The 15,115-nt window shown below is 41.6% G+C and overlaps 1 protein-coding gene across 1 annotated transcript in view; it reads left to right on the forward strand.

Annotated features, from left to right (window-relative positions):
• The window catches only part of COL19A1 (collagen type XIX alpha 1 chain), a 294,498-nt gene that overhangs the window by 259,558 nt on the left and 19,825 nt on the right, over positions 1–15,115 (forward strand). Inside the window, exons 40-45 of the mRNA XM_054722351.1 lie at positions 1,846–1,899; positions 5,820–5,864; positions 8,979–9,023; positions 9,113–9,175; positions 14,027–14,062; positions 14,630–14,674. Of these exons, the coding sequence (XP_054578326.1) occupies positions 1,846–1,899; positions 5,820–5,864; positions 8,979–9,023; positions 9,113–9,175; positions 14,027–14,062; positions 14,630–14,674 (288 nt within the window). The remainder of the gene's footprint in view (positions 1–1,845; positions 1,900–5,819; positions 5,865–8,978; positions 9,024–9,112; positions 9,176–14,026; positions 14,063–14,629; positions 14,675–15,115) is intronic.

Here is a 15,115-nt window from a genome sequence, read left to right on the forward strand (position 1 = left end):
TTACATAGTCATAGACATTTTAAAAGATTTCTGAAGCATTATCAATGAGTCTATTTCTGTTTTGATGGTTGCCAGAGGGGAGGAGGATTGGAGGGAATGGGTAAAAAAAGGTATAGGGATTAAAAAGTACAAATTGAGCCCTAGCCGGTTTGGCTCAGTGGATAGAGCATCGAACTGTGGACCAAAGGGTCTTGGGTTCGATTCTGGTCAAGGGCACTACCTTGGTTGTAGGCTACTCCCCAGCCCAGGCCCTGGTCAGGGCTTGTGCAGGAGGCAACTAATTGATGTGTTTCTCTCACATCGATATTTCTCTGTCTTTCCACTCTCTCTAAAAATCAATGGGAAAATATCCTCAGGTGAGGATTTAAAAAAAATACAAACTGGTAGTTACAAAATAGTCACAGGGATATAAAGTTCAGCATAGGGAGTATGGTCAATAATATTGTAATAACTATGTATGGTGCCAGGTGGATACTTGAATTATCGGGGGACTCGCTTTAGAAATCATATAATTCTATAACCACTCTGCTGTACACCTGAAACTAATATAAAATAATATTGAATGTCAACTATAATTGAAAAATAATTGCTTTTAAAAAAATTGAGAAAAGAAAAAATATTATCAGGTCCTATGCTACCCACTTTATCTCTCTTGAATAAAAGTTTATTTGTTCGCCCTAGCCAGTTTGGCTCAGTGGATAGAGTGCCGGACTGCAAACAGATGGTCCAAGGTTCTATTCCGGTCAAGGGCACGTACCTTGGTTGTAGGCTCCTCCCCGGCCTGGGTCCTGGTTGGGTCTCATGCAGGCAGCAGCCAATTAATGTGTTTCTCTCACATCGATATTTCTGTCTTTTCCTCTCTCCTCCACTCTCCCTAAAAATCAAAGGGGAAAAAAATATCCTCAGGTGAAGGTTAACAAAAAAATATTTTTAAAAAAGGTTATTTGTTCAAAGTGAGCAGTTTTCTTCACTCTAACTTTTCTAAATGTGTTCCTTGAGGATCAGAAGTCTCTAGTGAGCTTGAGACCACACACTAGAATGTATAAAAGATTTTTTAATGGAAATGGTTACCCATCTCCTATCAGTGACCCATCAGCTTGATCAGTAACATTTTTTTAATATATTTTTATTGATTTCAGAGAGGAAGGAAGAGAGAGAGAGAAAAAAACACCAATGATGAGAGAGAATCATTGATCAGCAGCCTCCTGCATGCCCCACAATGGGGGTTGAGCCAGCAACCTGCACATGTGCCCTGACCAGGAATCTAACCATGACCTCCTGGTTCCTAGGTCAACGTTCAATCACTGAGCCCCGCCGGCCATACTGATCAGTAACTTTTAAAATCATTGGAATGCTGCCCCTGGGGTCACAATTCATGTCCCGCTGCAGGTTCAGAGAAGACTGGAGGATGACAAACTCTGCTGTGAGAGCTCATCTTCCTCTGCTCTTAAAGGGCATAGTCTTACTCCTGGTAATCTAGCAGCCCCAGGAACCTCCCACATTGGCCGACTTTATTAAGACAGCCTTTCCTTCTAATTCTTATTGCAATTGGAGTTGCCACCGACTAGAGGGATTCATTCTGATTAGATTCCTAATCAGAATAAAAACAACTAATCAGAAAATAGACTCATACTTCTCCAGGGAATAGCCTTATTCTCAAACTGTTTTCAAACACCAAATGCAAGAATACAAATGCTTCAAAATAGAGCATTCCATTTACTTGCTAGATTACCAATCAATGTTAGAGGGAGTAGTTTTATGCAAAATATATCTTTGCTTTTGAAAACCAGTGTTTGAAATTCATTTAATCATTGCTGCTGAGTTCCTTGTGTTCGTGTTTAACAGGGAGAACCTGGTGCAATGGGTTTGCCAGGGCTGGAAGGATTTCCAGGCATAAAGGTAAGTACAGGGCTTAGAAATGCATTCACTGATTCAACACTCAAACATGTTTAATGTTTACTGTGCACCTACTATTGTACCAGGAACTATTTTAGGTTTGGGAATACATGAGGGAACAGAACAGGCAAAAATCCCTGACCTCATGGAACTTATATTCCAAGAAGAGGATACAGAAATTAAATGAGTAAGCACAAATAACTAAATAATATTGTTGGTCAGTGCTAATGGAAAGAAAAAGAGCAGGTTAAAGGGATCTAGACGTGCTGAAGGGGAGCAAGGTGATTTTTTAATAGGGTTGTCTGATCAAATAGCAAGAGCTGATCAAAGACTTGAAACAGGTGAATGGGAGCTAGCCAAGTCTTCTGCAGGAAGAATGGCCCAGGCAAGATAAGTATGTTCTAGAGATCTGTTGTATGGCTTGGTGACAATAGATAACAATACTAAACTGTGTACTTGAAATTTGCTAAGTGTTCTCAAACAGAGAGAGAGAGAGAGAGAGAGAGATGGCTATGTGAGGTGATAGAGCTGTTAATTAGCTTGACTGTAGTGATTATTTCACAGTATATACATATATCAAGTCATCAGATTGTACATGTTAAATGTATACATTTAAAATAAAAAGGGAACAGTAGGTTTAAATGACCTGAGCATTCTTGTTCCATCCAATGAGCCCAAGGAAGTGAGTGAGGGGAGTGTGGTGGATGAGCTTATACCAAAGGAATGACAGTAAGCTTTTTAAAAAGGGAAGAGGATCAAGGACTGATCTGAGCCCTCTGACATTAGGAGACATGGAAGAAAAGGAAGAACAAGCAAGGGGGACAAAGATGAAGTCACCAGGGAGGGAGAAGGACAATTTGGTGTCCTATAAACCAAGTGCAGAGGTGTCAAGGAGATGGCAGTGATCACCTTTCTCAAATACTGCAAATAGGCCAAGTGTGATGAGGATGGGGCCAAGTATTGACCATTTCCTTTAGCACCATAGAGGCCATATATCACCAGAATAATTATTACTAATTCACTATATTGCTAGGAACAACTGCTGGACTTGAATGGGTTTAAGAGAGAATGAGAAAAAAAGATTTAGGGACAGTATAAGCAATGCTCAAGTAATTTTGCTGCAAAGAAAAGCAAAGAAATGGGCCAGTGGTTGCTGAAGGAAATAAGACAAGATTTTATAAAATGGATTTTTTAACCATTTTTTAAATGGTGGGGTCTTTTTTAAATATGTTTTTATTGATTCCAGAGATGAAAACAGAGAGAGAGAGAGAGAGAGAGAGAGAGAGAGAGAGAGAGAGAGAGAGAGAGAAACATTAATGTTGAGAGAGAATCATTGATTGTTTGCCTCCTGCACTCCCCACATTAGGATTGAGCCTGAAACTCAGGCATGTGCCATGACTGGGAATAGAACCTTGACCTCCTGGTTCTTAGGTGGACACTCAACCATTGAGCCAAGCTGGTTGGGATAAAATGGATTTTAAGACTATAGAAATACCAGAATGTTTTGTATGCTAAAGGAATGATCCAGTAGAAAGGTTTGGTGAATGATATAGGAGTAAAGGGAGGAACTGCTGAAATGTTGTCCCTAAATAGCTAAGAGGGATGGGGACCTAGTGCATAAACGGAGGGTTTGGCTTCAGAGAGGGTAGTTCATCTATGGTAACATGTGGGAAAACAGAAGCATAGTGGTACACATGTTGATATGTAGAGAGATGAATTAGTTAGAGTCTATAGAAGTTCTTTTCTGATTTCTTAAATTTTCTAAGATGGAGAAAGCAAGGTAATCATCTGAGGTGGGGTAGGGAGAAGAGGTTGGAGATTTAAGGAGAAGATCTTCTATGAGAGAGGAAGAGTTCATGGACTGCAGAGTGATGGCTCCTTTAAGACTGAAGTGAGACTAGTCAGCAAAATTATGAGTGCTTTTCCAGCCATGTACAGACTCTCAGGTAAAAGTACAGAATAGGAGGGGAGCTGTATTTAAACAAGGTTCCAGTTTTGACAACTGAGCACTAGAAGTAGCAATGGGTTAAGAGTTACCAGTATACACAGGGGAATGGTTATAACAAGTGACCATGGAGTTTAAACCAGATAAATAGAGAGGCCATCCAGGGAGTGAAAGGTATTGAAAAATTTGTCTATTAATGGATTAGAGGTCTTGGTGGCATCAACAGTATCCAAGTGAGTAGATTATGACAATAAGAGATGGTGGTCCAAGGTTGGAATACACAAAACTGAGATCATGGAGGGGATGCAGTGATTGTTATTGACAAGGTCTCAGGTATAACTTTGGAAATAAGAAAGAAGCCAGATCACTGAGGAGAGTAGTTCAAAGACCTGATGGTTGGAAGGACCATCTTGTCAGAGAGTTTGCTTAACATTCATCTTTATCAGATATGCAAATGTTCCCATTAAATGAAAGGTTCTAGTATATTCATTAAAAGGGTAAAAATCCTAAAATTTAAAAAGAGCAGAGTGAAACTGACAAGAATTAGCTGTTTTCATTATTTGCCCATGTTTCTTTGTTCTTTTTCTATTTGACTCTAGTTATGCTTTATATATTAAAGACATTACTTCTTTCTTATATGTTGGAGTTTTTAATCTAGTTCATCTTTGCCTTCCATTTTTATATTTAATCTTATTGCATATGTAAATAAAACTTTTATATAGTCAAATATAAAACTATTTTGCTTTATGATTTCTTATTTTGCTTATATGCCCTAAATTACTTTTGTTCTTAGACTCAACTACAGATAGTCATTTATATTTTCTTCTAGTTACTTTATACTTCATATTATTTTATTTTTACATAATATACATGAAATTTATATGAAGTATAATATAAAAAGAGGAATGAACTTTTTTCAAATAAATTATTCCATTATTAGCACTATTTGTTGAATAATACATCCCTTTTTTAAAAAAACAATACTGTTATAAATGTTGGTCTCTTTCTGAGGTTTCTGTTATTTTGCATTGATATACTGCCTAATCTTATGCCCACATTTCATTATTTTTATTGTTACAGCTTTATTATGTGTTTAAATATTGGTATTAATCTTCTTTTAATATTTTTCTTTTATCTTCTACTTATTATCCTGAGTGAACTATACTATTATTTGTTTAAGCTGCAATTTCATAAGAATTGTATTAAATTGATAAATTAGTTTGGGTAGCAGTGACACCTTTACAATATTGTCTTGCCCTCCAAGAACAAAACATATCTCTCCATTTAATCAGGCCTTCTTTTATGTCCCTGAAGGAAGTTAGGAAGTTTATAATGTAGGTTCTGCTCAATAAAAATTGCCATTTTATTATCCCATATATAATCATTAGTATTTTTAGCATGGTCAGCTTTATCTAAAATACCACATTGCCTTTGGATAAAATGTTGAGTCACTCTACTGTTCAGAGCAATTAAAGGGATCTTCTGATTGGCCTAATGAGAACTACATAATCCCTTGTTCTAAATATTTTTATTTCAACCCTACATCCAACAAGACAAGTATAGGGAAAGCTTTTAAGTAGAATTCAAGTACTGTAATGAATTACTTTTAAATATGTGGAACAAAAATATTGACTAATTTTAGCTGCAAGTATGTATAGGGTCCTATTAACAGTAGGTCATAGAAATGATCAGATGAATACTTCTTTTCATTAAGATTATTTGATTTAGTTTTACTAACACATTCAATTGGCTACTTATTTTGTTATTTTCCCATCTACCCTCTAGCTTCACACCAGCTAACATTGATAATGCTTATCAATTTCAAACAAGGTTCCAGTTTTGACAACTGAGGACTAGAAGTAGCAATGGGTCAAGAGTTTTGAACTTTACCAAATTCAAATGATTTTTGAGCACTAATTTTATAGGTAAAGATTTTATAGATATCATTATAAGTACCATTTTTCTTTAATCCCAACAGGGAGATCGAGGCCCAGCGGGTCCCCCAGGAATAGCTGGCATGTTGGTGAGTGCAAATTATCTCTCATTATTTTCTCAGGTAAACAGTTCTGTCTCCACAGTAAACCTACAGCTGAGGATTGTGAGAAGGACTGGGGAGCATGTGGCAACTCCCATGATATGAGGTTCCTGAAACCTCCAGTTTAAAAAAATAAAACTACCTGTCCCTCTTCCATTTGAAGAATGCTCCTTTCTTCATTTCCACCTCTGTCTTATTTTTTGTTATATTTTTTTCTTCCCAACTCACTACGGGGTAATGTATAATGTGATGATACATTAATATACAAGCACAGCTTTGAGAAGTTTGTTTTGTTGCTCTACTTTTGTCATATGTCAAGGTTTCTTGGTCCTCAAAAGGTAAAGTTTTCATCCTCGGGCATGTAGTTCAGGTTCTTTGCATTAAACTGCAATCTGCCCGAGATTTTCCTCAGCCCAGCATTATTAACACAGCTTTATTGCTGCTAATGTTTCCTCATAAACTAGCCCTTCAATCATATCAATCATCTTTGTTGCTCTCTGATGTCAAATGTTTTAATCTCATCAAGGTCTTTTCAGATGAATAGAAAGCGCTGCAGGAAAGGTTGAAATCATTTCTCTGAGCCCCAGGGATCGTTCTGATCTTCATTCACAAATCTCTAATTAAAATTTTGTGGTCATGCTTTATGAATAACAGCCCATTTATCCTCCTGCCTGCTCAGTGTCCCTGCAGGGTAGGCGCAGGGTAGGAAAGTCAATGGAAACCACGTGCTTGAACATGAGAAAGATACAAAGGGCCCTACCAGCACCACCCACCACTACCCAACACCACCCAGAACCCCCTGCCACCAGCCACAGAACCCCTCTGCTCTCCATCACCACCTCCCACCAGTAGCCACTCTATTTCACTCTATTTTATTGCTAAATCTAAGAACAACAATTAATTAATTCTGTCCACAGTCCACAGAAAACCATCCTTTACAGAGGATATCTCCTTATTCAGCTGTTCTAGATCAAGCAAAAATATTAGTATGATTGAAAAGTAACATGGAAACATTTTCTTTAGCAACACTACAGAATTTTTTATTCAAGAAAGTACTCTTCTTGAAAGTTGGCTCACACTTTATCCCATTCCTTTCCCCTCCCCTCACTACCATCCTAGAAATGTGTTTGGAACTTTGTTTCCAGAATTGCAGAATTGCCCATAGTCCCCTTACAACCACATTCACTCACACCCGTTTTTGTTTCCACATGTTATAATGCAGCTTAATGCCCCACTGTATTCACCCACGTGTGCTACAGATCACTTTTGGCTATTACCCTAAATTAAATCTCTCATCAGAGAAAAAATATTGGCAACCACTGAAGGTATTTAAAAGATGAGTGCCTGGCTGGTGTTGGTCAGTGGTTGAGCAGCAGCCTATGAACCAGAATTGATTTTCAGTCAGGGCACATGCCCGGGTTTCAGCTCAATTCCCAGTGGGGAGCATGCAGGATGCAACCAATCAATGATTCTCATCGTTGGTGTTTCTATTTCTCTCTCCTTCTCTCTTCCTCTCTAAAATCAATAAAAAATATTTTTTTAAATAAAGATAAAAAATGAGTGACAGACTCAATCCAAATGAAGAATTCCAAAGAGATTTTTGAAGGCTGCAGCATGATTGAAATAAGGGGTAATTGCAGTTTTCTTACCTCATAATTAAGAGAATGAACTGACAATTACAAAAATCGAGAAGGGGTAGAAATTTTACACCCTGCAAATATAGGGCAGTGTAATTAAATACACGACTGTTCTTTATAACTGGACCGGACGGTGGCTCAGGAAATAAAACAGTTAAAACATTCTGGAAATAGTGGTGATGGTTACACAATGGTGGGAATATACTTAATATTCCTGAATTTTACACTTTAAAATGGTAGATTTTGTCATGTGTATCTTAACCACAGTAAGAAATAAACTATGTAAGGTGATTGTTCTGGTTGAGACCTACCTGGACAGACACGTCACCGCCATTCTGCTGAGTACCAAGGGAACCCAGCCCTGCCCTTCCTAGAGCAGACCAGTCTATCCCTTTCTGGCTTATTCAGGCCTGTCCAGGGGGTTCCCCAGGCTTCTTCTCCCCAGCCCTGCCAGAATGGCATATGGGGACACAGAAGGAAGTATCTGTATGCATGAGCAGTGGGTGTGGCCTCTGGTCAGCGCACTCCCCTCCGCCCCTCCACTCCCCCACTGAACCTCAGGAGTCTCTGCTTGCCCACACAGGCTGTGGAGAGCCAGGGTTCTCGCTCGGGCCTGGCGTCTGCCCATCTTCACTGCTCAGCCATATCTTCAGCTGGGAGGAGGTCTCCTCCCAAAACTCCAAACAGCAAACAGGGGAAAAGCCCTTCCTTTTCAGATTTCCTCGTAACCTACCATGGTTTCTACAGTCTCAGCCATACACCTACATCCCCACTTAGTTGGTCTTTCCCAACCACATTAAGTCCAAGGGATCGTGGGCAGTTCCTTCTCAAAGGCAACATCTTTATGCCCACTCTGGACACTTGCACTTTCCCACTTCCAGACTCTGTGGGACCATCCTTCTCACATGTATCATCCCTGTGGTCTCCCCACCCCAAGATTCTTCTGTTGTCACTGCTCCAGGACGCATCTATTGATGTGTATTGGAACAAATCGATCTTGTCATCTCCCTTTCAACAAAACACAGCTTTTCAAATCAAACATGCTCTTTGCCAGGCTATCCTACTATAAACTTAGAAACCTTCTTGTGAAACTCAAAGTCCAGGAAAGATTTTGTTTCCCCTCTGTGCCTTCCCACCCCCTTAAAGACGAACTGCCAGTCAAACAGGCACCAGAGGGATTTCCAAAAATGAAAATGCATTTTCTTAATATTTTCAAAACTTATTATCCTTCCCGCTCACCCACCCAACATACACACATGTGCACTTTCATGGAACTGTTCCCCAGCCTGTCCCTAGGAGCCTGCAGGGCTGAGTAGGGGCTCCCGGGACTCTGTCCCACCAGGAGTGCCATCTGAGTGCAGAGCCACAGCCTGACAGCACATTAAGCTCAGAGTGTGGGGGTTGAGCACGTTGGCATCATTCAGTAATTTGGCTCCTAACCGTTCTCCTTGGTTTGATTTCCCAGGGGAAACCAGGCGCCCAGGGGCCTCCAGGAGTTCCAGGGGAACCGGTGAGTTATTACTAACAGTTGTACTTGTGTTGCACCACGTGCCGTTTTAAAGCTTTCTTGGTGACTAACGTTTGTGGACATCTCCACAGGGGGAGAGAGGACCTGTTGGAGACATTGGTTTCCCTGGACCGGAAGGACCCTCGGGAAAGCCGGTAAGAACTTCCACGGTTTAAACTTTGCCAGCTTGAGAAATGCTCTAAGCATTGCCTCCTCTCCATCTCCTCAGAACACCTGAGATTTAAGTAAGGCATTTCTGAGGAAGTAAGTGAGGTTCTGCAGATGGTTTCTGGGGTGTGGCTCTCACTGAGTGTCCTGGCTCTCTATGAGGTATCTTTATGTCTTACACAAGGGAGATGAAGCTGAGATTCTTTTCGTATTAAGTGTCAGCGAATTAGACTCATTGTTTCTTAAGTGTAATGTTCTCAGTGGACTTAAAAATAAAATGGCCCTTCACATCCTAAAATATAAAGAAACTGAAGACTCACAGATATAAAACACCTGTGTGTGAAGCTAAAGATTAAAGTAGAAGCTGTTTTCTCAGGATCCCTCCCTTATCTATGTGCCTTGTTCTTACACTTTCATAAATCACTGCTGCCAAATATATCATCCCCCTGTGTCCTAAAGAGCTCTGGGCTACTGATATATAGTGCTGCTGTGACACTGTAACAGTCATTCCTACTAATCCAATTCAACATATATTCATGCTGTTTGCTAAGGATGTGCTGAGCCCAGAGGGAGGGATATAAAGATGAATAAGACATACCCCAGTCTCAGGTTTTTTCTTTATAGACGGTCACTACTGCCGTGCCACAGTGGCTCAGTGGTTGGGCGTCGACCTATGAACCAGGAGGTCAAAGTTCAATTACCAATCAGGGCACGTGCCCAGGTTGCAGGCTCCGTCCCCAGTAGGGGGGCATGCAGGAGGCAGCCAACCAATGATTCTCTCTCATCATGGATGTTTCTATCTCTCTCTCCCTCTCCCTTCCTCTCTGAAATCTATAAAAAAAATACATTTAAAAAATACATTTTTAAAAAAAAACACACAAAGAAGGTCACTGCTCCCTTTTCTTGTTTATTTGCTCTGTGTGTATAAGGAGGAGAGGGTACTGAATGTAAACCAGCAGCACAGAACTCATGAGGCCACTTACTATCTTTGTGAAACATTCAGGGTTGGTGCATTCCCTGACCGCCACCTCCCCAGAGAAGGCAACGTGAAAAAATGGGAAGCATCTGCAATCTAGCGTTAGGAAGATCTGGGTTTGAATTATGACTCCAAGGGTATTGTGAGTCACTTGAGTAACATGACATAGGGAAAGCATTTCCAGTGCCTGCCCAGGGGAGGTGCTCAATAAATATTACTTTAATCCCTGCCTCCCCCTTCGCTTTCTCTTACCAACTTCCCATTTCTAACCCCTGAACACCATCTCATTCTAATGCTTACCACGGGGTGCCTAGGGGATGAGGCAAAAGGCAATTTGTTTATTCAGCAAGTATTTCTTCAGCACCTACTCTATGCTAGGCACCGTGCTGCGTGCTAGCAACTCATGGGATTTACATGCTATGATAGGGCCACAGACAACAAACACACGCAATTTCAGGTAGAAGAAGATCTAAACAGGGTGAAGTACTAGAGTAGCCTTTAATAGGGTGGACAAAAAAGGAAAGACATTGGAGCAAGACCTGCACAGAGTGAGAGATCAAGTCCTGGGGAGGTTGGGGGTGGGGGCATTGTTTTAAGAAAAAGAAATGGCTAGCAGAGCATGGTGTGTTTAAAGAACAGCAAAAGGCATGAAGTTCAGAGTGAACTAAGCTAAAGAAAAGTGGAAACGATCCTGAGGTAGAGGTAGGCAGTGACAAGACCACAAGGAACTTCTCGGTCCTGAACAGAGTTTGGATTTCACTTGCAACCTGATAGAAACTCGCTGGGGTGTTTGTGGAGGGGAAGGAAAATGATTGGACTACATTTTAAATGATCACTCTGACTAGTGTATGGAGAGCAGACTGTAGGGTGAAAGCAGACAGAACAGTGAGGAGGAACTGCCATAGCCCCCATGAGAGAGAAAGATGGTGAGAACAGGGAAATCATGAGGAGGAAGAGTTGGGGTTGAAGGGACAGCCAACAAGACTTGCTGAGGCACCAGCTGTGGCGTGTGAGGGAGACAAATCAAAGCTGTGGTTTGGGGAATGAGCCACCGTATCACAGTGGAGTGTTCGGTGAGATGGGAAAGACTGGAGATGGGTGGTTTGGGGAGGGAAACCCAAGAATTGTCTATTTGAGACACATTCATCTTGAAGCACGAGTAGATATCCAAGGGGAATGCCAAGTAAGCTGTGGAGAGAAGCATCTGGAGTGAATGGCGAGGCTGGGACTGCAGAGACCAATCTGGGTACTTAAAGCTGAGCTGGATGAAACGGAGCCACTGTGGTGAGGCAGAGAGGAGGATCTAGTGGAAAGATTGAGAAAGTGCAGCCAAGAGATGGGAAGAAAAACCAGGTGAATGAGGCTTCCTGGGTGTCATGAGAACTAAGTGTTTTAAAAGAAAGGAGTGATAAACATACAGGTAAGTGGCATGAGAGCTGATCATTCGCCACTGGATTTTGCAATGAGGAGGTCATGGTGGGAGAGATTCCAGCATGTTAGCAACTTGATAAGAATGGTCCAATTGAGAGAGGAAATTTGGAGGATATAAGAGAGTACAGGTAACTTTGGGCATGGGGAGAAGACTAGTATTCCACTCACAAATGGAAATTGGTCTTAACAAAGAATGGGGCAGTCCATTCCTCTTTAACAGGAGACACCAGTCAAAATACAAATGCATGTAGCTGGTGGGTCGGGTGGAGGGAAGGGAAGGTGGTTCTCTCCTGTTTATTGCCTCAGTGAAAGAAGAATCGGGGTCATCAGCTGGCCCTGAGGAGTGGGGGGATGATGCTGGACTTTTGAAGAGATAGGAAATATGTGAAAGAGCATTTTTGGAGAGAAGGGAAGGGAGTCAAGTCCGGAAATACAGAAGGGCGACCTGATAACGCAGGAGGACTGCTTGCCCTCTGCCATCCTCCCCTTAGATTGGAACAAGCGAGCAGGAACTCGTGGTGTTCTTCAACCACAGTTCGACGCTCAGATGCAGACGTACCATAGACAGAAAGTTGGCTCTCCCGGAAATGGATTCTTCCAGAGAAGTGAGATGAGGGGAGGGAGCGGCAAGTCCAGGACACATAGGTTAGTGCAGGGGTCCTCAAACTTTTTAAACAGGGGGCCAGTTCACTGTCCCTCAGACCGTTGGAGGGCTGGACTATAGTTTTAAAAAAAAACTATAAACAAATTCCTGTGCACACTGCACATATCTTATTTTGAAGTAAAAAAAACAAAATGGCAAAAACTCCCGCGTGTGGCCCGCGGGACACCTGGGTTATTGTAAAAATCTCTGAGAACAGGATATGCTATGGAAAGCAAGTTAGTAACACCTTCGTATGCAAAAGAGAACACACAGGACAGTCTTTGATGAATTATGAGTCCTCCCCCCCCCCCCAAAAAAAAAAAAAGACTGTAAGGGTTATTTCCTTTCCTATACTGTTACCAAAGACATGAATTACATTTTTACACTAGATTTATCTTCTTTTAATCAAGTGACACAGTTGTTTCTTTCACATCCTCTGCTCAATCAGCTGTATCTTCGTTGCTTGTGTTTCTGGATGTCATAAATTCTTTGAACCATGCCCTTCAGGTAACATGTTCTTAGTAAAAATATTCTGGACAATTCCCAGGATCTTTAAGAGAGGTCGGGGGACTTTGGCTGGGCTCTCAGCTGTGACAGACTTTAGTGTAATTTACAGCACTGAGCACGTGAGGTTGTCTGCAGTTCGGCATAGAATCCATTCCCGGGCGCACAATGAAAGTCCCCTCGGCTTTTCAAAGGAGCATGTCCATGAAATCGCCCGCTGGCTAAGAAATCATTTTCCTCACCTTGATCTCCCTCTTCAAATCAAATCTCAAAAACACATCTGCTCTTGGACTCTAGGTATTTCATTTGACCCCCAAGTGCTTTTCCTTCTCACATCTCCCGGCCGATAGTTCTCGCCGTCTTATAAATCCCCGAGCTTTTATTACCACCTCCAGAACTCCCTTATAAACGTGCAGTTTACTAATAAAAAGCCACTATTTGATACTCTCAGAAACCGTGATTATAGGTTCTTTGCTTTCCCTTCATATTTTCCAGCTGAAAAATAACATTCTTTCTCTGGCTGACAGTTTATTTCATATTAAGATCATGCTCTGCCCATGTTATGAAATTTCCCCAGCAGCAGCGGAGACCATTGACTGAGAATGACTCCTCGTGCTGGAAAAATTGTGAGGAGGTAGCAGTAAATGCCATTCACCAGCCACCCGGCACTATTGGGCACCTTCTTATTTCTCAGAATGTACCTGATAGAATAAGTAAGGAAAATCACCCTGTTGCCTGTTTACAGTGAGCTTGGCATGTTCAGCTATTTCACTAAATCTTTTGTTGTAAGGCCATTATTTTACCCTGACTTTCTAAGTGAAGAAGCCAGTGCTATTAAGGTTAAGTAAATTTCCTAAAGCCGTGGTCGGCAAACTGCGGCTTGCGAGCCACATGCGGCTCTTTGGCCCCTTGAGAGTGGCTCTTCCACAAAATACCACAGCCTGGGCGAGTCTATTTTGAAGAAGTGGCGTTAGAAGAAATTTAAGTTTAAGAAATTTGGCTCTCAAAAGAAATTTCAATCGTTGTACTGTTGATATTTGGCTCTGCTGACTAATGAGTTTGCCGACCACTGGCCTAAAGTAAATGGAACTTTTCAGTGGCAAAGTCAGAATTTAAACGTGGAGCTATCTGGTTCTATTGATTTTGTTTTCCATTTCACCATACTGCATCACCAAAATCTCTGCAGGAATATGATGAAGTCCTTCGGTCTCTACCCTTTTGTTGTATTTAAACATGTCTGTCAGCGCAGAATTAGAAATATTAATCATTTTTTTGTCTTTACAGGGAATAAATGGAAAAGATGGACTACCAGGTGCTCAGGTATGGAAAATACCATCCTATATAATAAAAGCCTAATATGCTAAGTGTCCAGTCGTCCGGTCATCCATTCAACCAATCAAAGCATAATATGTTAATGATATGCTAAGGCCACTCAACCACTCACTATGACGTGCACTGACCACCAGGAGGCAGACAGTCGATCTGTCGACCAGTGCTATGATGTGCACTAAACACCAAGGGGCAGATGCTCTGACTGGTAGGTTAGCTTGCTGCTGGGGTCCAGCCAATCGGACTGAGTGAGACGGGCTGGATACACCCTGGAGCCCTCCCACGGTCTCTCTCTGGCTGGCCAACTTCCCACATCCCTCCCTGGCCCCGATCGTGCACCCGTGGGGTCCCTCGGCCTGGCCTGCACCCTCTCGCAATCCAGGCTGAGGGACCCACCCCCCGCCCCTGAGTGCATGAATTTCGTGCACCGGGCCTCTACTTTAAAATAAGTGTTCTGATGCACAACCACAGAATATCTGGCAGCAGAATACCTGGAGGATTGGACTGGAGGGAAATCTTGACATGCAGTGACTTTTCATGCTGACATCTGTTTTTCAGGGCATCGTGGGTAAGCCTGGAGACAGAGGCCCCAAAGGAGAACGTGTATGTATATTAGTATTTAGATTGTTAAGTCTGTCTGCTACACCTGTCCCATCATTTGACTTCCCAATTATGTATGTAGACCTCCTATAAATCTCTCAGCATGAAAAGGGTAGAGCGTATGTGATCCTAGATCTTGCTAGATGTAAAGCAGGACCATTGAAGACCCAAAAGCAGGCCACGTGGCAGATACACCTGCATGGCTGGCTTTTCTAAACAGCTAAGTCTTGTTGGTTTGGAAAGCTTTATCATCCTCCTATCTCAGACATAGGAGGATTTGTGGAATAAAAGCTTTTACTTATTATTCCACAGATAATTCATAATAACTGAAGGAAATATGAAAATAGAGGAAATAACATGAAGATAGTAAAAAGTCTACCTTACCCCACTACAGACAAGCACTATTGATATTTTGGCCCAATTTCCATTTCTCTCACTCTTATT

The sequence above is a fragment of the Eptesicus fuscus genome, chromosome 10 (assembly GCF_027574615.1).
Source record: "Eptesicus fuscus isolate TK198812 chromosome 10, DD_ASM_mEF_20220401, whole genome shotgun sequence".
Lineage (NCBI taxonomy): Eukaryota > Metazoa > Chordata > Mammalia > Chiroptera > Vespertilionidae > Eptesicus > Eptesicus fuscus.